Source organism: Orbicella franksi, chromosome 13, assembly GCF_964199315.1.
Source record: "Orbicella franksi chromosome 13, jaOrbFran1.1, whole genome shotgun sequence".
NCBI classification, from domain to species: Eukaryota; Metazoa; Cnidaria; class Anthozoa; order Scleractinia; family Merulinidae; genus Orbicella; species Orbicella franksi.
In genome coordinates this window covers 16,371,021-16,392,760 of record NC_138157.1, presented here as the reverse complement: position 1 = coordinate 16,392,760, position 21,740 = coordinate 16,371,021, and the positions used below count along the sequence as shown (strand labels likewise).

The following is a 21,740-nucleotide window of genomic DNA, read 5'->3' as shown; positions in this document are numbered from 1 at the left end:
CATCTCTCCTTTATTTAAAGTTTTCGTATCTCGCAGTTTAATTGTTCAGATTGGTTAAATTGTTTTGCAAATCTAATTTTTACCCAAGCTGTGGGATACAGCTTTCTTCAGTTCCTGAATTACTTCGAGAAAACAACCCTGCTGTTTATGGCGCCAGCTGCTCCTTTCTCACCGCCAAGATTTACAAATCTAATGACAAAACAGGTGCGTTCGAGTTTAACCATTTCTGACCAAAATACTAACTCTTGCAGCTGATCTCCATACATTTCTTTTAATTTTACTAATAAGAATCTGGCGACTCTTCAGGTCAATATCGCCAAGCTGATGATTTTCTATTTTCTCGTAACTGTTCACTTGATATAAACTTGACGTGGTTAGGAGAAGCAGTTTCTCTGTCACTTTGGGGTTAATCTGTATATATGCCCTTTGGACCTTGTGTACTTTTTCTGTGCAAATATTGAACTGACGTTGCTGTTATCACTTTGAACATAATTTCTATCCGTTATTACTGATATTCTATTTATTGGTAAAAAGAGCATCAACAACTTTTCGCCTTGCTTATTGTTTTTCTCGAGCATCTCGACGGTCCGTTCCTGAATCCTAGAATTTGTTTGGCTAATTCCACGAGACAGTTTTTCACGATACAGACCCCCATAAAGTTAAGGACCGCTAACACCCCCCCCCCCCCTTCCTTGCTAGAAACTTTCGTTCACTTCGATCAGCAAAATTTTAAAAAAATTTGATTAGTGTTATCCATAAATTGCAACCGACCAATTTAAGGAAAACGTGACTGAATTTGTTTGGTTTTGTTTCTACTTGGCAGTGTTTTGGATCAACAGTTTTGACATTGGAAAGCTGATTCAACTAACAACATACGGCTAGATTGTGATTGGTCGCAGAAACAACCTAATTACATGGTTGCATGAAACAACTTAGTAGGTTTTCTTCAGGTTGCAATCATGACTGGTAACAAATTCTGTTGACTTTCGTCGAATTGCTTTCGAAGGGAGAAAATCCCCAGAATTGAACGAGAAACAATAAAGTTGTTTTTATGGCTCTCCTCCCTCACCTTTTGTTTCCCAACGTGAACAGCTGTTTGTTGTTACATTTTGATCAACATGTTTCCGGGCATGGCAACGATAATTGCTTTTTTAAAACTGTGTTTGAGGCCTGCGTACTGCTCATTCTGCACTTCAAGTTGTTCGTGACAACTTCAGTATTTTACAGCGCCGCACACACGAAAAGTAAATACGAAGAAATATCTCGCGAAACATACAGGGTGAGTGCATAATACTGGTATCTCGGTAATTTCAGTTGTTTTGAATCGTTTCTATTTATGGGTTTACAAAGAGTGCTTGGATTGCATGCAATGTTCATATTTCGAGTTGCATTTTGCATGATAAGCAAGTTAAATTAGTGTTTCTGCTTGACTGTTCGATCATGAGTTAGCCTTGCGAATCTTAGAGCAAGACGCAGTACTTAATCAAAGGGCTGCGCAAGAAAACCAAACTGACCTTTAAAAAATAATAAGTAATAATAATAGAAATCGGGGTTTCTTCCATTTTAACGTCAAATGATCTCTCACCTTTCTCAACCAAGTTCCAATTAGTGCAAAACGTAACTTGTGATTCTTATTACAACAACTCAATGCGACTGTGTTAATGATTAGAAATTGTAGAATAATCCATAAAAAATGAGGGATTTATTTACTTAGAGCAAAACATGCTTCCAACTGAACTTGTTCCACGTTTGAAAAGAAACACTCGACGGCAAAATGCTAGCTTGAAAAAGAAAAAAAACCTTCATCGCTCTTAAAAGCAATTTTGATTAAACTTAGGGATCTCAATGAAAATTAACAAAATTTGCAAGACCGAGCGTTTACAGGAGGGCCAATTTTATTTAGCATATATAAACAGTTTTTCGTCTTTCGAGGGCTTTTTCTCGCAGCGTTTATTCTTCTCAGCAATTGAGTTTCGTCAGATTAGAATTAAAATTTGATTTTATCGCCGTTGATCCAACTACAGTGTTCTCAACCGGTAGGTTCCTTGTCCTACATATCCCATATACGCGCTCTGCATCTATCTTGATTATATAAGCTTTATATTGTCGATGTACCTCCAATGGTGATGACAACAATCAAAACTAATTACAGTGGATCAAAGTCTTTCATGACGGCCTTTAAATGGCGTGCCATTTATTAAGGATTTTTCCGACGAACTACATAGCTTCTTCAACTTAGTAACCAGCCACCGCGAGAACGAATTCACCCAGCTGACACCATGGAAGCGTTTTATCTCATGAAAAACCGCGGTGGGTTAAATACGATTTTGCTCTTTTTGCAGGTTGCTGTTTCGAGTTTGCAAATTGTATAGGCGTCGTCTTGAGAAGGAGATGACCACATGAGCGAATATGATATAAAAACACCGTTATAAAAATTGACCGGTCTCTTTTTGACCCTGTTTATTGTTGCTAAGCAACGTAACACTCAGTCGACGCAAACCCTCTTCGTAACGAGAATCGGAAGTTCTTCGGCCAACTCGGGCGTCTTCGGCCAAATCGTGCACGAATCTAGGACGACTTATCAAAAACCAAGGAGACACTTCAGTAATAACTTGTGTCCGTTTTGCTGCTCGCAACCTACTTTTCGTCTTTCACTTCGAGAGGCCTCGAAAACTCAATCTTCACCGAATATCATTTAGTTTAGCTGATAGCATCCGAAACAAAAAATAAAAAGTTCAAACATATTGCAAGATGGGAAATTACTGATCCAGATGAACAGATGAATGTTCACACGAAGGCCGGTTAAATTGGAGAGAAAGAGAAATGCTCACAGTTTTAATTTAAAAAATGATATAACAAATTAGAAAAAAGAAATTAAAAAATGTCAACATCGCAGATTTTGATAGCTGATCGTCAAATATTGTCCCGTGTCGAGCTCTACATGGAATATACTCAGGTGAATTTTAATTTTGTTATTAAAATGTTCTCCAAACAAAATAATGAAGAGTGCATATCGAAAAAAACGCCGGGCCCGGCTTGTAAAGCAAACAATATTCTGCTACATGTAAATATAACTGACAACTAAAAGAAACTGCTTTCCGGGGATTTAAGGGTAGGCGACCAAACCTTATCATCTAACATTTTGTGTACACAAGGTTTCATTTGATGTTTGATCCATTTAACATGACGTTGGTTTCAAGGAGGTTTTAAACTGGACCTTGACAAAGGTTGTTTCTCCTATCACAAGCTGATCACAAGTTATGCTCTTAGGTATTTTGGCATCATCCTTTATCGGTTTAGCTACGTAATGGTAATACGACTGAATTATTTGTCTACCTGGGCCAATAGGCCATTAATAAAATCCGACCGGCGCTAAGCGGGAGTCGGGTCCTTTTAATCACGAGTATAATTACAGACCGAACTGAGAGACACCAAGTCCTGTTATCCGGTTTAATCATAATTTACCTTGGGTCCTGGAGGGGTATTTTTAGGGACGAGGTCGCGTCTCCGCTCGCCGCGTATTACGTTTAAGCGGGTTCACCGCTCCTCGCGAATAAGAAAAAGAAAACCTCTGGAACTCGGTGATCATAACTTTAACAAAATGTGATAAAGATTCGAAGGCTTTAGCGTTGTGGCGAGGAAAGAACCCATTGAATTCCAACTGCCTTACAAAGGCGTGCGCTAATTAATAACTCGGCGCCCAATAGCATCAGGACATGCAGAACTCAAAAAATTGTCCAAACAATGCTAAAACAGCGACTGCTGGTAACCAATCAGATTCGAGAATTTTGTTAAAGTTATGATTGACGGTTATATATTTGGTAAAGAAAGATATGCCTGCTTTTGATGATACACTTGGTTTGTGATTTTCAGAAAAGATGAATCTCCCTCTTGCTTTTCTTGTTGCCGTCGTCGTCTTGTTCACGGCAAACTGTGACGAAAGCGAAAATGACTGCGAGATATCTGATTCACAAGCAATTGAAGCAGCAACTGAAGCCATGAAGAACTGTAACAGCAACATCAAACACTGCTTCGACGTTCACGAGGGAAAAGGTGTCGCAAAACTATATTGTCGGGGAATGATGGTAAGATTCTTATGCCCTCTGTCGGCCGCTTTTTTATCTCTCTATCTCTGTTTTTTTTTTTTTCTTTTCGTTGTTCCTTTCGAGAGGCGTTTTCCACCCATCATTTACTAACGCCCTCTCCCCTTTACATTAGCTTGGTTTTGGTAATAATCGCAAGGGATCCCGGCATTGATTGATCAAAGTTTAGCGTCACCCAATGCTACGCTCTCGGACGTGTAGCGTTGCTTGACACTGACAGAGAGACCAGAAGAAGTTTATGTTTATTAAATACAGAACTAAGGCAGTATAACATAATGGAGAGACACGTGCACAATGGCGTTACAAGAGCCGGGGGTACTTCCTAAGCTTTTCGGTGGGGGTATGCGGCCTGAACCTTGAAACCTGTACCCTATTTCAGACCAAAATCTGTGATTTTCCATACCCTCTTTCAGACCTGAGCCAAAAATCGATACCCCTTCTCATTTTAGAACTCTAAATTTAGTCTCGTCTCTTAGAGCAATTGGTCAAAATCTATACCCTTTTCAGACAAAAACCGCTCAAAAACCATACCCTTTGGGGCTGCACATACCCTTATGGCCCAATAACGGAGTACTCCCTCCCCCCTCCCCCCTCCCCCCTCCCCCCTCCCCGGGGGAGGCAAGAGAGGTTTTAAAGCATGTGACGGAAAACGAATCGTCCGACAACAAACCAACAAGTTGATAAAAAAGCAGTGCGATACCTAGATAGTTAGCCGACTTAGCAAGTAACGAAGCCCACTTTTGCGTGCAGACAAAATAAACACACACATACCTTGAGAAGAATTTGCTTCCAGTGCAAAACATTACGTCTACTGATGTGAGACTGGAACCTAACTCGCAGCATATGTTTAACTGAGAAAACCAGTTCCAGTAATGCGCGTTCGAAGAAAGAAACTCAACCCTACAAGTACCGTCAACTTCGATCTGAAACTTGGCTTTGTAAGCTATTAGTAATGATTTAAACCTAGCTATTTTTGTTTTTCATACGCATTAGAGCGCTTTTCAACTGAGTGTCGTAAAACCAAAACCAAAGTAATCACTCTAGCCAGTCACAAAAGGTACAGGCAATACAAGTAAGAGACCTTGATAATCTCTTGAGTAAACCAATCAAATTTCGAAGCAACTGCATGTAGCTGAGGCAAACGAGGGAAAACGAGTGCAAGTGAATCACGATTGCTTTTGGTTTTACTTCTGATTGGATAAAAAAGTGGCGCGAGTTTTGCTTTTTGCCAATCGTGTAGCGTAGTTGATGCAAATATATGTTATTTACCGGCTGGGAGATCCGTAAAGTGGAAAACTGTGACTGAGGTCTTGAACATTTTCAAGTCCGTGGTCACGGACCGACCCTAAGTCAGTAAGTAACTTTTTTGTTTTTGTCTACTCTGTTATTTTTGACCTTTTCCACGCGCGCGCGTTACCGTGAACGTGGTCATAGATAAGAAAATCCAAACCGCGCTAAGAACCAATCAGATTGCATCATTTGTTACCGTGCTCTCTTGGGAAAAAATACAAACCGATTACTTTTCGACATTCAAATATGAAAATCGCTCTAAAAGATTTTTGGTCTTTATTCCTTGACCCTTTCTCAAACCAGTCTCGCACCAGGCTCGGTTTGTTGTCTGTCGCTTAAACCACCAGATTTGCAGGCTTTCAAAGTCCTGGTGAACCATTTCGGTCAATCCGAACAGAGTCGTATTGAGAAGGCAAGCATATAACGCACGGGCAGTTGCCATTTTGGCTGCCCATTTAAAGTTTTTTGAAGGAAACACTGATAATAAGACACTTGACAAGTTGTAGTTCTATTAAACAGTTTTATTCATTCATACATCCCAAGAAATTCTCACTGTACTTGTAACTTTCTGTCACTTACTCTTCAGTATTTCTAAAACAAATGGAAAACAAGTTTCTGTTCATGATCAAGGGCCAAAGTATTTTAATTCCTTAGTTGAAGGATATCTTCCTATCCTCATTCAATTCTAATTAAAGTTTTAGAAAAATATCTTTATAAAGTCAAATCAAGAGAAGATCGAGGAGAGATATATGGGCTATTGACAGAAACATATCACCGACCAAGCGTGAGGTCAACATGGCTGGATATTGGCCAAGTTCTGTTTTTGCGTGTTCATGAACAAAGACGAGGCCAACACCCAGCCATCTTGACCGAACAAGCTTCGTCGATAAAGGATTTATTATACAGCTTCTGCTTCGGCTTGGGAGAAATTTTTCTTGCGAGACACAGCGTGTAATCGCGAGCGAGCAAGGTAGCGCCATCTTGCCCGCTCGGGTGGCCAATCACAGCGCAGGATTTGGTTCATCTTTCCCGCTCACGGAGCTCGCCATATAATAATAATTGTTCTTTTCTTGGTCAAATTTGAGTTAATAAAGTTTTATATGCTTTCTAGAGTTCTAGAGGTTTTCCGTACACTTCGGCAAACTTATTACTATTTCCACATTCTTTTGCGTAAGATTCTCAAGCTATATATACCATACCGTACCAGCTAGAGAATTTACTAAGGTACAGGGGGGAGTGCTTCTCTCCTCTTCTCCTCGCCCCTCCTTAAGAAATCCTGAACTCCTGATACGAAGGTTATGCTAGTAAGAGATGTTGTTAAGTTTTTTAATTTAATTTTGTTTCGTCTCGTCTCGTCTCGTCTCGTCTCGTCTTGTCTCGACTTGACTCGTCTCGTCTCGTTTCGTTTTGTGTTGTGTTGTGTTGTTTTGTTTTGTTTTGTTTTGTTTTGTTTTGTTTTGTTTTGTTTTGTTTTGTTTTGCAGTTCATGTTGCGATAGCGATTTATTTTGTTATTGCATTGATAGAAATTGATCAGATGCGCCTATAAGGAGAACAAAACCTTTACTCAAAATTACAACTGTCGCAGTCCTGTGTTGTATAAATGGGTCTTCGTGGTCCTTCAGTATTGCACCATGGGTTCCCACCTTGGCATCTGTACAGGCGAAAATAGCTACAGCGTCGAGGAAAAAGAACACCTGCAAAAGCTGGCAGACCAATATGGTAAGCGGATTGTAATAATAGACCATATTCGTATTCTCGGTAATGGACTGGAACTAGCTTGCAATGGAGGCTCATGCGGGGAAATATTATTTAAAAAAGAGATAAATTCCATTTGTATTTGAAAAGACCCACCGCATTCGCCTCGGTTGCAAGCTAGTTCCAGTCAAAAACCGAGAATACGAAAATGGTCCATTGATAAGATAGTACTAAAAAAGTGAATATTGAATGAAGAAATCACATCGACTCGGAAAAAAAATTCTGAGCTCCAGGTGAGCTAGCCGGATGCTCTAGCCACTGAGCTACTGAAGACTCTATGATGAACAAGGGTGAAATGTGGGGCTTTGACTGGAACCGCATCGCGCGGTCACACAGCGAAATGTTGAATTGGCGCATATGAACTCACTAACTGCATCACGCAGTCACATTAAAGCATATCAAAGATGTAACCAACCACCATCCAAAGTGAGTATTGAATGTAGAAATCACATCGACTCGGAAAAAAAATTCCGGCTAGATCAAAGAGGGTCGTGGGTTCAAATCCCATCTGGAACTCGGAATTTTTTTCCGAGTCGAAGTGATTTCTACATTCAATACTCACTTTGGAGGGTGGTTGGTTGCATCTTTTATAGTACTTCATATATGATAACCGTGCGTGCTACTGAATCGGGGACGGAAACAAGTGCCGTTTTCAGTAGCCAATCTTCGTTAAAACGCTGTGAGACATTCTTTGAAGTGCTTTTACTCCTATTGAGAGGCTCATGTGGGATCAATTCGTCCTCAAGTTGGCCCATCGTTAACGCAAGTTGACGCAAACGAACGCACGGGAAGAAAAAATGGTGGTCTCACTGGCGTGTTCCTTCCTGTCATTCTCTATGGACTTAAAAGAAGGGGACTACTTTACATTTGCAAGAGCTCATCACTGGGCTCCTGACATTTATTTTTATGAAGAAAAACTATTTTCGGTTGGTCAGATCAATCAAATGCCATAAAACCTGGTCTTGTTATACCGATCGATTGATTGACTGACTGACTGACTGACTGATTGATTGATTGATTGATTGATTGATTGATTGATTGATTGGTTGGTTGATTGATTGATTGATTGATTGATTGATTGATTAATTCACCGATCGATCGACTGACTGCATGACTGACTGAGTGACTGACTCACTGACTCACTGACGAACGGACGGACGGACTAACTGACTGACTGACTGACAGACAAACTGACTGACTTACTTTACCTTCTTACATTTTTCCTAGCTTTGCATGTGCACACGTTTCATGTTATACTTTCCGTGCAATAATCCGCTGTTAAAGCCATGTAAATTTTGTAACTTGATAGTCCCCGGAGAAAAACAACTGATATCTCATAGAATCCACCCTGGAATTCATACTTTCTTCCAAGTAATTAGCCTTTGCTTTAATTTCCTTTTGTGCAGACAAGCGGCCGCGATACAAAAAGAACAGCATAAGGGACATGATAATTCCAGGTAATTATATAAAGTCAGTGCTTCGAGATCTCTATTGTAATTCCAGAATGTTACACGTTGATGCAGACTAGGGTTGTTCCCAGACAGAACTCAGGATTGTTAGTAACAGCAACAAAAAACTGGTTCATCTAAATTCTCGAATTACATGACTTAGCAGATTATTTCTGACAAACTGGTGGCCCTCTATCGTATAGAAAGTTCCGCGCGTTTACTGAGACAACTTTCGTAACACAGAGCAACATACTTATAATTTACTGTGTTCAGAAGTGGGTTACACTTCTTTAGCCGGTTAGGGCTAACCTGAGCTTACAGAGCTTTTAGAAAGATCTTTAACCCTGCTATCCAATGAAGAAAGACAACATGTTTCCAATACATAGGTTGTAATTCCCCCTTCATTTAGCCAAGGGGTTAAAATTAGTCCGCTTGGAGTTAAGCCGAGGTTAGCCATAGCATTAGCTTAACTTTCAGCCTCCTTTTCAATAGATTTAACCCACGGGCACAGGTCATTCCTTTCTGCTGATAACTAGTGACGTCATGATTTTTGTGACGTCTGACACGACGATATAACAGTTGTTTACCATTTACCCAAAGATTCTGAAATTTCGGTCACAATGTAAATGGTAAGACAGTTTTGGCTCGACCAGCCGGAAAATTTTCCGAATAAACAGAACATTTGAGAGGTAGTCCAAAGTCTCCAACCGAAATATCTGGATGCAAAATGTGCTTACCATTTGCAATTCTTCACCGCCATCTTGGAATTATGATCACGTCGAACTCGTCACTTTCGGTAAATTTGGGTTTTTGAATAAATGTTAAATGAGCAACCTGGACGGAACTTACCATCAGGCATTTTCGCTTACCATTTGCACAAACCGTTGAATCGTAAATAGTAAACAAATGGTAAACAACTCGCACTTCTCCCTCGCCACTAAAGGGATACTTCGATGTTAGGCTGCAGTACTCAAGCCTCTTTCCATCTCCCTGGTAAGACCTTTTTATATTTGGTATGTGGACCACGACGCGGTTCTCGTTTTCTTGGAATCTAGAATGTTCAATTTCCTGTGATGCAATGTACACATAGTTCAAAGCTCTCGTTTTTACACAGTCCAATCTAATATAGATTTGAAAAGTTCATACGGGTCGCAGGCAGACAGGCAGGCTTTTTTCATGTGTTTCTCTTGCGTTTGTAACCGATGACTTCGTTGTCTTCCTTGTTGCTTCAGACGGGGAAAAAGAATGCGCCCGAGAAATACATATGAAATGCGCTGAGAGTTTGGTGAAGGCTGAAACGAATCTTTGTATGAGTGTGAACAATTTTGTGACGTGTTACGACAGCTTCATCATAGGCTCCATCCCACTACCCTCGACTTGCACTGGCCCAGAAATCCCGGCAATCACCAAACAATTCGACAAAGTTATCGACCATTTCAGCAAATACCTTATCGACCTATACGAGGAAGATCCACAAAGTATGTGCCAAGTTGATACAAAGGTCTTGCAAGGTGACTGTATGGCAAAGTAGGTGGAGTAGGTGTGACAGAGCTTGTGAACCCTCGATCTGTTGACATCTTCAGTCACAATTTTTATCTAGATCATTGTATAAACTTCTGGTTGGGTGCAATTATTTCAGCGTTCTTTGCAAATAGATACCCACCTCTGGCCTTTAACGTGGTTTTTATAAACTATCATTCCCTGCTCGGGGTGGGGTAGGGAGGATGGTTGGGTGACCCCACGATATTTGAGTTCCGTTGAGACATACGATCTCCGATACCCCTTCCCCGGGGGACCCTCTACATCGCACTAACAGTAAAGCTCGTCGTACCTCTTAAGTGTTGAAAACTGTTTCTTCTACCACCCCCCCTCCCTTCCCCTCTAATTCTCCTCCCCTCCTCTCCCCCTCCCCTCCTCCCATCTTCCCCTCTTCCCCTCCTCTCCGTCTTCTCTATATACAATCCTACAAATCTTTTGTATGAGAAACTAACCAAGAAAAAATAAGGATCTGTCGAGGGTTCTCTCTATGCTCACTCCTCCACCTGCATGTTTCGTTCGTGATATTAGACTAGCTCTTAGATGCTGAGATATCGTGCATGCAATCGCATCGATAGTTGTTAAGATAGCAAGCTTCATGTAGAGTTATTGTTAGTACCTCAAGAGGTTAATAAAGTGAATTCAGCCATATTGCTTTATTTTTCTATTCCTACCTACCTACCTATATCTCTCCATGCCACCAGGCACCTAAGGCTTTGGCATTCTCCTTCCATCCACCTGGATTTGCTGCTAGAGCTCTGACAGTCTCACATGACTGCCACCCAACTCCATGCCTTTCGTCCTCAACCATTCTCCTCTCTGTTGTTTTGGGTCAATCTCCTCACCTGACCTCCACTGTAATGCTGTGACACAGAGCTCCTCTCCGTCCCTCCGTGTTATATGGCCAATCCAGTTCCATCTTCACCGTTCAGATAGTTCTTATATGCATACGTACACCGGGACGACCTCACTAAACTTCTACGCAGACTTTGTTTGGGCTCGTAACGCTTACTGTACTTACTTTAGGGAGGCGGGTGAAACAGCTTAAAAAGGAAGAAGGGCAGATTGTCTTCAAAAACGTAACATTAGCCTTGATATTTTTAATAGATCTTTATATCTCACGAAACTTTACAAATCTGTTCCTCGTTAAACAGTAATATCGAGAGAAGACTGGGTACCCAAGACTACTTTGAGCCCATAAGCTCGGGTGTTCGCGGTAATAAGAGTCCTTTGTTATCAGATCTTCACGTTCAAGGTATCTGTTTCGTCATACTAAACTGTCCGGCGTGTCTTAAACTCTTACCATCGACTGCTCGACTCTCACCATACTACTGAAACTAACCAACACGACATCTGTTACTACAGTGACTAAACTTTAATCAAAGCCGGCGGACGGAACTCAAACAGAACAACTTAATTTGATAACAACAGACGGAATCGAAACTTATCAGTGACTGTTGATTAACTTTATGCAATCAATACTTTCACGGCTCAATTGACCAATCATTTTCAACAGACCAGACTTACAGAGCTTGCAGCATGGTCAACTGACAAGCACAGTCGTTGTTCACTTGACTCTGAGGATGGCTTCCACTCAGGTTTTCGAAACGTCAGTCATCAACAACGCACGTAGAATGTATAAGTACTGCACTGATCACACGGGGAAAAGAAAAAAGCAGGAAAAATACACGGGGAATAGACTGGAATGTACGGATTGCAGGGGGGAAAGACGAGAAAGATCTAAGAAATGTGCAAACAACACATCTGAAGGAACTGGGAAAGCATCGCGTAACACGGGCAACACGTTGAGAACGCATGCAGGAGACTTACAAAAGAGGGCACTAGGGAACGCTTTGAAAAACCGACAAACAATCGCATGAGGTAATCCACGGTGAATTCACGGGAATAGAAGAAGGAACCTGACAAGACCCATGGGGGAACGCGCTGATTTAGGCTACATTTAAAGTTAGGCTTAGGGTCAGGGTTGAGGACCGAAGTAACTGAGCAGAGAACGCCTCGGGAACCTGATGTATAGCAAAAATCAGGGGGAGGCGCATGGCCAAACTTACAGTAGCCTGTAAGCAAGCTTTCTTGGGGAGAAGGGAGTGAAGCCTCCACCTCCTCCAACGGGAAAATGTTGTGTCAGCTTAGTGTTAGCTTTCAGCTAAGGTTTGGTGTCGCACTGAACGCTTGAACTGATCAATAAGGGAAGCGGGAGAAAGCTAAGAGAGGGACGGGGGGGGGGGTATCATATGTGAACTGACAAACTGTTAGAACGGTAAATTAATTATTCCGTCAGCGGAATCCCAAGGCAAAACACTAAGAATTAGGAATTATGCAACTGTACAAATAAAAAAATAGCGAAAAAAATCTCGTTCACCATTACCAGAATTTTTTATAAAAATCGGCGTGTTTACCCTGTTGAAATTAACGAAGAATAAATCAAGAAACTAATTTTAAATTATTCTTTTTTTATGTTCTTGAGTTGACAGTAATGTTCATTTTGATCCAAATAAATCTCATAAAAAGTTTTGCCCCAGAACTGTTATGAAACAGAGGTACAACAGCTCGGAAATGGTATATTCAATAATCCATATGTTCCGCACGTGATTATAGAGTGAAGAGAACCAATCAAATAATCCCATCGACACGGCGGTTCATCTTGTGATAATTACGTTGAAAATTTAAATTGTAAATCATGCATGTAATAAACTATTTGTCGTGTAGCGTTCTTGATGTCGGCTGTTTGCCTCCCATGACCAAACTGACAAGCAGAAACCTATCTTTTATCCTCGCTCATTGCTGCGCAAAAGCGTCCTGCCGGCTTCAATTTAGAAGTGTCATCTCTTGGAGCTGTTTCGGACCACAAATACGTGGGCAAGAACTTTATTTCAACCGAGTCTTACGAGCACATGCTTCGTGTGAACAATGATGGCGGAAACTGGTCTCAGCTGGTAACGGTCCTTGAGTAGCCTTCAAGGTAAGGAACTTTATAAAGCTATTGCAGTTGTTGAGGTATTAATTTAGCAATTTCCCTTGGTAATTAAAAGCGTCGAAGAAAAATTAGGTACGAACGAAGTTTGTGTCTGTAACTGAAAGTACCACTTGTAAACTGGCTTGTATCAGAATCACTGGTCACCCAGCTTACAAAATACTTCTGCCAATCTAACAGTTATCTAGAAAGGTTAATACTGACTGGCAAAAGACTGCTAGATAAGTTTCTAAATTAAACGTTTGGTAAGATTTTGACAGTCAAATTTACATAAAATTGACCATCGTCAACATTAATTTCAGCGCTATTTTGGTTATTGATTTATAAATTTCCCATCTCACCGGATTACCATAAAATTATACAAAATAACCCCTGCTAGCTAGGCTTACGTTTGATTTGACACAATTGCCTGGAGGTCTTCTTTCGAGTTTGCGATTTACTTGAATGGGAGTGGTTTCTCGAGATGATGCATACTTTTAGAAAGAGGCTTGTTTTCATGACGTTTATGATACGATATTCCAAATTTTGAACCTGCATTTCAAAGTTTGCTAAAGGAGTCAATATCCTTCGCAAAGTGAAACGTGTTTGAGTTAAATCTTTTTGGGTGACTTATCAATCTCGCATTTTTTTTTTTTTTTTTTTTTCTGATCGTTTTCTACAACAGGAGAGGAACCAAGGCGTCAAGACTTTGTCAGGAGTTCATTCGGATATCAATAATCTGATTTGCACGAGTTTTTCAAGTAAGAATTGTTTTTCGTGTATCAACTATACTTACACAAATAATTCAGTTGATCGATTACAAAATAAAAGTTGAAGTAACGGATGATGGCAGGGACAAAATATTTTGTTTTCGGCTCTAGTATGATAAGAAAGTCAAAGGATTTCATTTTGACGTGTAATGGGTGAAATCCTTCTCGCCTTGCGTTCGGTTTCTGGATGTGAAGAATGGATCCCTCTAAACTTTAGCTTGTCCGGTCATCCTTATCTCTTCTCATCGCGCCAGTCCGGTACTGACTAAAGATGTCAGGTACAGTCGATGAGTTGAACCCAAAAGCTCTCAAAGCTGCTCTACATCACAATGGATACAAGCTGTCTTCTGAATTATTTTACAGATTGAAAAAATGCCCTTTTCGAGCTGGAACCAAAACTGAAGTTCCTGCTGCTAAGGACAACGGTGAGTTGATTTTTTCTTGTTTCAGTCTTTTTCACAGGCAAAGATCGTGTCTAATTTGAGTTATTATTTGATGTCACCTGTTCAGACCAAATCATAAACATGCTTAGAAGCTTTGTGCCACGATTGCACTCCAAGTTTATTTGAGTTATTACGATCGCATAGTTTAGAACTTGTTTTCAGTCTTCTAAACTGATGGAACCAAACATGCTTCAGACGAAATCCGATAGAAAATTGAGCAATTTAATTTATTAGTGGACAAAACCTTGTACCAGAATATAACTTTACGTACATTACAGTCCTTTTTGCCTTTTCTAAAAGCTAAAGACATAAATAGTTGCTCGAAATAATACCAAAAACAATTTCCCACGGGAACTCGAGAAAATAAATTTCAAAGTCCAGAGAAATTGTGAATTCCCAGGTAAAATTTCAACATCAGTTTCATTTCACCGGTACTTTCACTGTTTCATATGAACTTCAAAATTTGTTTTGACATTTGGTGCTGTCAGAAAAATTTTTTTTTTGAGAAGACATCATAAACAGTCGCACAGAAGCCAATGCGAGACAATGTAAACAACCTCGGAGCAAAGTTTTTGATTATTCTGAAACTGTCTTGATTCGAAGTGCCTTGATGACACGATTTTCTTCTCTAAAATGAATTTCATCGCCGGCTCGATCACGTTTTTACGGCAACACGCAAAAAAAATCTAGTTATTTTCAAACGTTTTCTTGATGCTAAAAATAGCCAAGACCTTAGCATGTTGCCACTGTTAACACTCTCCTAGTAATTTTCTTATTATCTCTTACAATTAGAGACCATTTTATCTAAATTTGAGATCATTCTTGGAAGCAAAACTTTTTTGCATATTTTAATGACGCATACCTCCCCCTTTCAATTTATGTGACCTTGAATAAACTTCAGAGGGCTCTGCTCGCTATGGCCGCCATGTTGCTTTTTCACATTATAATGCAAATTAGCCTTGCTATATACAGTGTTTCCGGTCACGTGGCCAGTAGCAATGCAGATTTATTGGAACAAAAGAAAGTGTTTACATAAGAAAAGAGTTAACTCCCAAAGGACTGGTTTGGTACGCAAACATGGCCGCCGTTTCATTGTTTTGGAATACCAATATGGCTGCCATGACGTCATGTGAAAACGCTCTGTTGTGAAAACAGTGTTGTCTTAAAAGTGTCTTCTTCAAAATCATAGACGAGAGTTGCAATATCTAAAATTCAGTTAAATATTCGCCGGAAAAGTCAAGCCGAAAGTTTGGGTGACCTCAGAAATCAGGCGGTTTATTTGCATCACTTAATATACGAAAACCAAAATGCCACCAATTCAATAACTCAAACTCTTTATTCTTTCATATGAAAATGAGTTTGATTTGCATGAAAATGAACCTGTATACGGAACACATTTTCACATGAATGATTTCGCACGAAGACGCATTGACGCAGAGGCAAAAGGCAACGCGGTAATGACCTATTAACATGGGAAAGTTTTATTGTTATTTCTCCATCCGCGAATGATCGCTCAAGTTTTTGAAATATTATTCACGTTCCAATGCTGAAAATCTCGTACAACTATTCTTCTCAGCTGACCCCTACAATTAAGTTACGATTCTTGTTTTATACTGCAAACCACTGCATAAATTGATTGATTGTTTACATGAAGTTTCGTTATTTTTCCTCAGCCTTTCCCAGCTCCGGATTTCAGTGGACAATTCAAGCAAACCGACAAGAAGTGAAGATGCTGGATTACATTTTTCAAGATCTTTCTGTAGCTCATTAGGTTAATAACATTAGTGTCATACGAGCTGCTAAGTAAGTGATCAAAAGCTACTTTCTCGTCACAACATCAATGCAGTGTTAGGCGTCTAGAACAGGAGAATGGCTGAACTGATCAGCAGAGAGAAATTGTCAGGATATACAAAAAAATTCTAACAAACTAGTATTAAGAAATAGTGAAGTCTGTCAGAGAAAATTAAATTTGCTTGTATTACGACCCGTGCAATATTCAAAGAAACCTTATTTTTTTTCTTCTTGACAACCGCATAACCAATTCAGATTTCGATAATTTTATGTCACAATTTCCCAATTGTTCGAAAATTTTCATTTGATTTCGGTCAAATTCTAGACCAGGTTCACCGTAATTTTTTTTTAAAAATCCTTGTTCACCTTAAAATTTACATAAAAAAAGCTACTCGCTTGAATTCCCAACAGGCATGGAACAAAATTAAATATTCAGTATTTGGTTGCCAAAATGAAGCGCGTGTGTGGCTGAATTGTCTTAAAAATTCAATCGTACACAATTTTTGACCAATTTTTATTTAATTATTCTAATTTGCAGTTTTTACAAGATTGTTCCAAATTTTGCGAAATCCAGTTAGCACTGCAGATTGATTTCATGAACCACGACCAGGAACCTGTTGAAATAAAATTTATCGGCCGAGTCAATATTTGGTGGTCAAAATTAAGCAAGAGGCTACTGAATTGTCTAGAGACCAACACACTCAGAGTCATAAACATGTGTTAACCAATTTTGGTTTAATTTTTCCATCTCGCAATTTAACAAGATTGCTCCAAATGGGCCAAATGTTCTCACCGAGTGTGACAAAAGTCTACATAAAATATAGTGCAAGCTATGGGTATTGATTTCACAGGGCGCTGAATTGTCTCGAAACTATTTTACGCAGTCGTAAACAAATTTGAAACATTTTTATGTTAATTCGTCGCATGTATTCAAAAGTAGTTTAATTTTTTTGAAGAAGACATTTTTACATGGTTTCCTTCAGTATTGCACGGGTCGAGTTTGAAGAAATGTGAATTCGATCTTTGAGCGAAGGCTTTTCGTACTTGTAATTCGATTATTTTGTTTGCCGAAAACTTACAAATTAGCAAAAACCTCATTTCTTAGTTCGACTACTTTGCCTTCAACTTATCGTTGAAGCCATACAACCACTAGTTCATTTTTCGATGATTCTCAGAAATAGCAAGCAAGGTTTCTTATTCGGACTTATAATTTGATAATTTTGTTTGCAAAAACTTGACTATTAATCAGAAATTATTTCTCAGGCTAAGCCTGACTGTTTTGCGTACTATTTATCGCTCACTGACTAAAGAACCTAAACACTTAGATTATTTTTCAGACTTTGCCAGTCTTACTATTCATATTTTAAATAGTAAATTTTCGCTTTTGTGATTTAATACTGTTTACTGTAATTACCAATCTTAGAAATAAAGTTAATTAACACATACAGCATTGTAGTACAATAGTTGTCTTTAATAGTTGAAATAAACAAACACTTACAATCAATAAATGCGTCTTGCTTTATTTACAAGAGAAAGGAACAAAAAAAATCTGCGCTTTTGAAAGGGGCCTGGAAACAAGCCGGAATGTAGGCTATCTCTTTTACTATTTTTTGACTATGTAAGGTTGCCGACGCCGGGAAAAATTTCTGCAAAATTGAATGAGGTCTAGTATAAAATCGCAATAAACACCAACTTTTGATGGGAGAAATCTGCTGCTACCGCAGAGACTTTTCCCGCCAAAAGACTTTATTTTTGACTCAATACTAGACTCCATCCAAAATCGCAGCCTTTTTTCCCGCCAAAAGACTTAGTTTTTTTTCGCTAGAAAGACTCCTTACAAAATCGTAGTAAATTTTCCCGCCAAAAGACTTAGTTTTTTTTTCTTCGCTGGAAAAGTTTCTTTCAAAAACGCACTTATTCTTCCCGCCAAAAGACTTAGTTTTTTTCTTTCGCTCGAAAGGCCACTTGCAAAAGCGCAGTTATGATTTTCGCCAAAATGTTGCTCAAACTTTAACTTTATTCATTCAACATCTTGCACGGATGGAACTTCATTCGCCGAAGTTTGTTTGCTTGACTGTAGAGCTCCTTTGTTGCTTCCTAGCACGATTAATGTCTTTCGTCCTGCAATTTAAATAAAAAACAACGTAATAATCATCGGCATTGTTCGTAAATTCAGCGATGGAAAATAAATCTTACACCACGTATGTTAATATCCTTGAATTAACAGCGCAATATATTTATAAATTAGATCAATTTTTTTCCCTCAGAATACGTTACTTTTTGGTGCAAGAGTAGGTCCAATGCCTACTGTAAAAATGAATTTTTTAGTTTGTAAAGCTGTTTCGGAAGCGAACGCAAATTTGAATATAACAAAATGTGCTATAAAATGCAAATTTCTTATTTTCCAAGAAAAACACAACGGTTTAGAATAATGTACTGTTATCTTCCTTCAGTCGCTGCGTTGGAACGCCTGGGATGAAAAATTAAATCCATAGATTCAAGCTCAAACATCTTGTTTTTTATTGCACTATTAGCAAGGAAAAGCTTAAGACGCATTCAAATCCCCAATTTTGGATTCAGAGACTTACGCGAGCCGAAAGAAATCTTGATTTAATGTAAATCGTGTAATCAAAAACATGAATTGCAAAACAACTTTTCTAACCTTTCAAGAGTTGAATAGACCTTTCTTGCTTGGGTAGTTTGTTTTCCCATTAAAGACCACGTGATATTCTTTAGAGAATTGTTCTTTTATCTATCTAAAAATTATTCATTCATATACACGTGACTATTTAAAAATTTGAAAGCAAGAATTCTTTTAAGAATTAAAAGAGTATCATCAAACGATCTGAAATGGGGCAACAAACCTCCCAAGCTAAAATGGTCTATTCTCCAAAGTCACGCATTGAAAAATGTGCTCTTTCATAATCTGACAACGGACGATAACATTTATTATAAAACGATCTTCTGTTGCACCTGTCAGTTTGTCGAGCTCAAAACTTTTGCAAAATTTACAAGCTAGAAGTATTATAGCCACGTAGGACGTAATCAACTAAAAAATGCGAATCTAGATCTATCACCTGCTTCAACGAAAGTTTGTTTGTGGCAATTCTCGCAATTTTGAAAATAGTCCTTACCCAGCGACTACTAAACTTTCAGTGGCCCTTCACTCATCCCTGGGCAAGATTCAGTCACCAGAACTGTTTGCTCACGCTGCTTGATATTACTAAGGCAACCATGTCTTGACTAAACGTTTTCCCAAATTTTTCCTGTTCAGGTTGAATTCTTCATCCACATGATAATGTGTTCATGTTTCCTTCCGTGGCCTTCCAGTTTTAGTTGATTTTAGCATTTCCTTAATTGTTTTGGCATAATTTTGGAACAATTAATGACAAGAAAAATCCAAGATGGTGGTGCAAAATGGCACCATAAAATGCCTTCTATTTCACCTCGTAAAGAAAGTGACAGGCTAGCTTCTAAAGGTATAATAGTTTCAAAATGTCCATCTACAACTATAATGTTTTGGCATATTTTTGGAAAAATGTATGACACGAAAAATCTAAGATGGGGTTCTTTAGTTCTAAATGTCACCATAACAAAAAATAATATGCATCCGATTTTATCTTGTAAAGAGAGCTACAGGCTATCTTCAGTATCAGTTTCAAAATGTCCATCTACAAAAATGAAAACCCAAAGAAGAGGTTCCCTCCTTCCGTAGTTACTGTTCTATGTGCCGGTTTGCGTGTACGTCAAGAGGATTAAACAACAATTTGACGTTGCGTTACGTCGAGGGTCGTAACGCAACGGATATGACAACGTCCACGCAGAAATCACATGGAAAAAGAACTCAACGCATCGAGACTTTGATTAGAGCCACCTAAAGATGACTTTGCCCATGGCATAAAATAAGGTCCTTTTGGTTAATGATATATGAAATCAGGTGTATGATAACTTGGCGAAACATGGTTAACAATCAATGCGTCGAAAAGTAATTGGTTTTGCATCACTACACTACACGATCGGTTCCAAAAAAAAAACTCGCACCATTTTTTCATCCAATCATAAATAAAACCAACACCAATAGTGACTCAATTGCACGCGTTTTCCCGCGCTTTACGTCAGCTACATGTATTTGCTTCGAACTTTGATTGGTTCACTGGATTGTCTGTGTCCTCTGTGATTGGCTAGAGTGACTACTTTGGTTTTGGTTTTACGACACTCAGTTGAAACTTGCTCCAATTCTCCAACTAAAAAGTAATTGAAAGAAAAAGGGTAATCACATACGTTAACAACCAGAGTTATTCACCGATCCGTGCGTCCATAACATCATGGCTTCTTATTGCCTTGAACCACTCCCAGAGAGAATGCCATCATCGATAACCCTCAAGTATTTCCCTGTTGATGACAATTTTCAAGGTCACTTATTGCATAGTGTACAACATACAACTTCATGTACTACATAGTTTCGTCCGATTATTAAGTTGTTCCGCCTATTAACAGGATTGTCTTACTGAGATTTATATGTTTATTTGAAGCATTAAATTTATGTTCAGTTTTTTCATAAATTTGATCGTTTTTGAACGCCTTGTATCTTGTTATCAATTCTTGACAGTGTAGCCTCGTTTACTATTGTGCTAAAAAAACTTTTCCTCAAAAACATCTTAATCAGTCAACTGTAGAACTTACTTTATTTCTCACATCGTTATCCTTTAAGAGTTAAGAAAATTTCTTTCATTTCCTTCCTTTGCTTCTCCATAAGTTATACACTTTGGGAGAATTTAGCAGCATGTATCTTAGTATAGATATTTTGCGCAAAGTTAATACGCTGCAGTACATTCTGATAAGTGCAAGATAATTCTTGTATTTTAATTTTCCATCTTCTGACGTTAATTTTATAGAGATGTCAGAAAAAAAATAGAATACCTATAAATATGTGCAAATTACATAGAGAAGATGATAAATAGCATTAATGAAATAATTAACATGTACTCACCTTTAAATCAGTACAGTTCAATTTGTAAAGTCAGAGCTTCGTTTTGACGAAACCCGTCTTTCCCTCTGTTTTACAAAACCTAAAATGTTACAAATAAAATAACAATTCAACACTTGGATGGCTTAACATAAAGATAAAGTAAGAATTGTAAAGCCTTTTTAGCTAGCGCATTCGTTACTCCACTGGAGAAATTACCCCTACAAAGGCTGACGTTCCATGTACCGCAAGTTGAAGAAAGGATAACCCATCTATTTCAGGCTTCTTTAGAGAACGAAGGAGACACAGCAGTCATTTACCTTAACTAAAACCATCCCAGGATTACACAGTAACTCAAAAAAGCAGCTCCAACTCCGCGATGTCTTAAGCAAAACTTTAACACGTGTACCTTGTTTGTCCAAATTTCTCCCGTCTGTGTTGAATGTATCATTGCTTTGGTCCATTCAGCGCCTGGCTGTCGAAGCGTATCGTTCGTCTTGTACTACTAAGTAAGTAATCCAGCAAATCTTTTCACCATTTCTTTGCAGATAATGAAGCAGCATCAAGGAACCGACAAACATGGTGGACAACTGAACCCGCGATGAATAATTGGCAAATATGGAAAGCCCGTATGTTGGGACATTTTTGTAATGTAAATTTTTCCC

At 38.9% G+C, this 21,740-nt stretch overlaps 1 protein-coding gene and 1 long non-coding RNA gene across 2 annotated transcripts in view; one reads left to right on the top strand and one right to left on the bottom strand.

The window, feature by feature from the left end:
• Positions 1–3,089: 3,089 nt before the first annotated feature.
• LOC145465312 (uncharacterized) lies at positions 3,090–17,557 on the top strand. Its single transcript, XM_081449091.1, has 8 exons — positions 3,090–3,382; positions 3,429–4,085; positions 6,919–7,114; positions 8,557–8,607; positions 9,831–13,114; positions 13,791–13,866; positions 14,239–14,300; positions 15,992–17,557. Exons 2-5 carry the CDS (start codon positions 3,879–3,881, stop codon positions 10,127–10,129), a joined length of 753 nt encoding a protein of 250 aa, XP_081305217.1. The 5' UTR covers positions 3,090–3,382; positions 3,429–3,878; the 3' UTR covers positions 10,130–13,114; positions 13,791–13,866; positions 14,239–14,300; positions 15,992–17,557.
• A 10-nt stretch (positions 17,558–17,567) lies between these two features.
• The window catches only part of LOC145465313 (uncharacterized), a 5,248-nt gene continuing 1,075 nt past the window's right edge, over positions 17,568–21,740 (bottom strand). The window contains exons 1-4 of the long non-coding RNA XR_014041565.1: positions 21,485–21,740; positions 21,100–21,178; positions 20,391–20,501; positions 17,568–18,230 (exon numbers count right to left, since the gene is read on the bottom strand). The exon at positions 21,485–21,740 is cut by the window's right edge and continues 1,075 nt beyond it. This is a non-coding gene — a long non-coding RNA (uncharacterized LOC145465313). The remainder of the gene's footprint in view (positions 18,231–20,390; positions 20,502–21,099; positions 21,179–21,484) is intronic.

Coding starts and splice junctions, on each gene's coding strand:
- LOC145465312 (XM_081449091.1), top strand. CDS start 3,879: ATGAATCTCCCTCTTGCTTTTCTTGTTGCCGTCGTCGTCTTGTTCACG. Junction 7,115..8,556: donor AAAGCTGGCAGACCAATATG/GTAAGCGGATTG, acceptor CCTTTTGTGCAG/ACAAGCGGCCGCGATACAAA. Junction 8,608..9,830: donor AAGGGACATGATAATTCCAG/GTAATTATATAA, acceptor TTGTTGCTTCAG/ACGGGGAAAAAGAATGCGCC.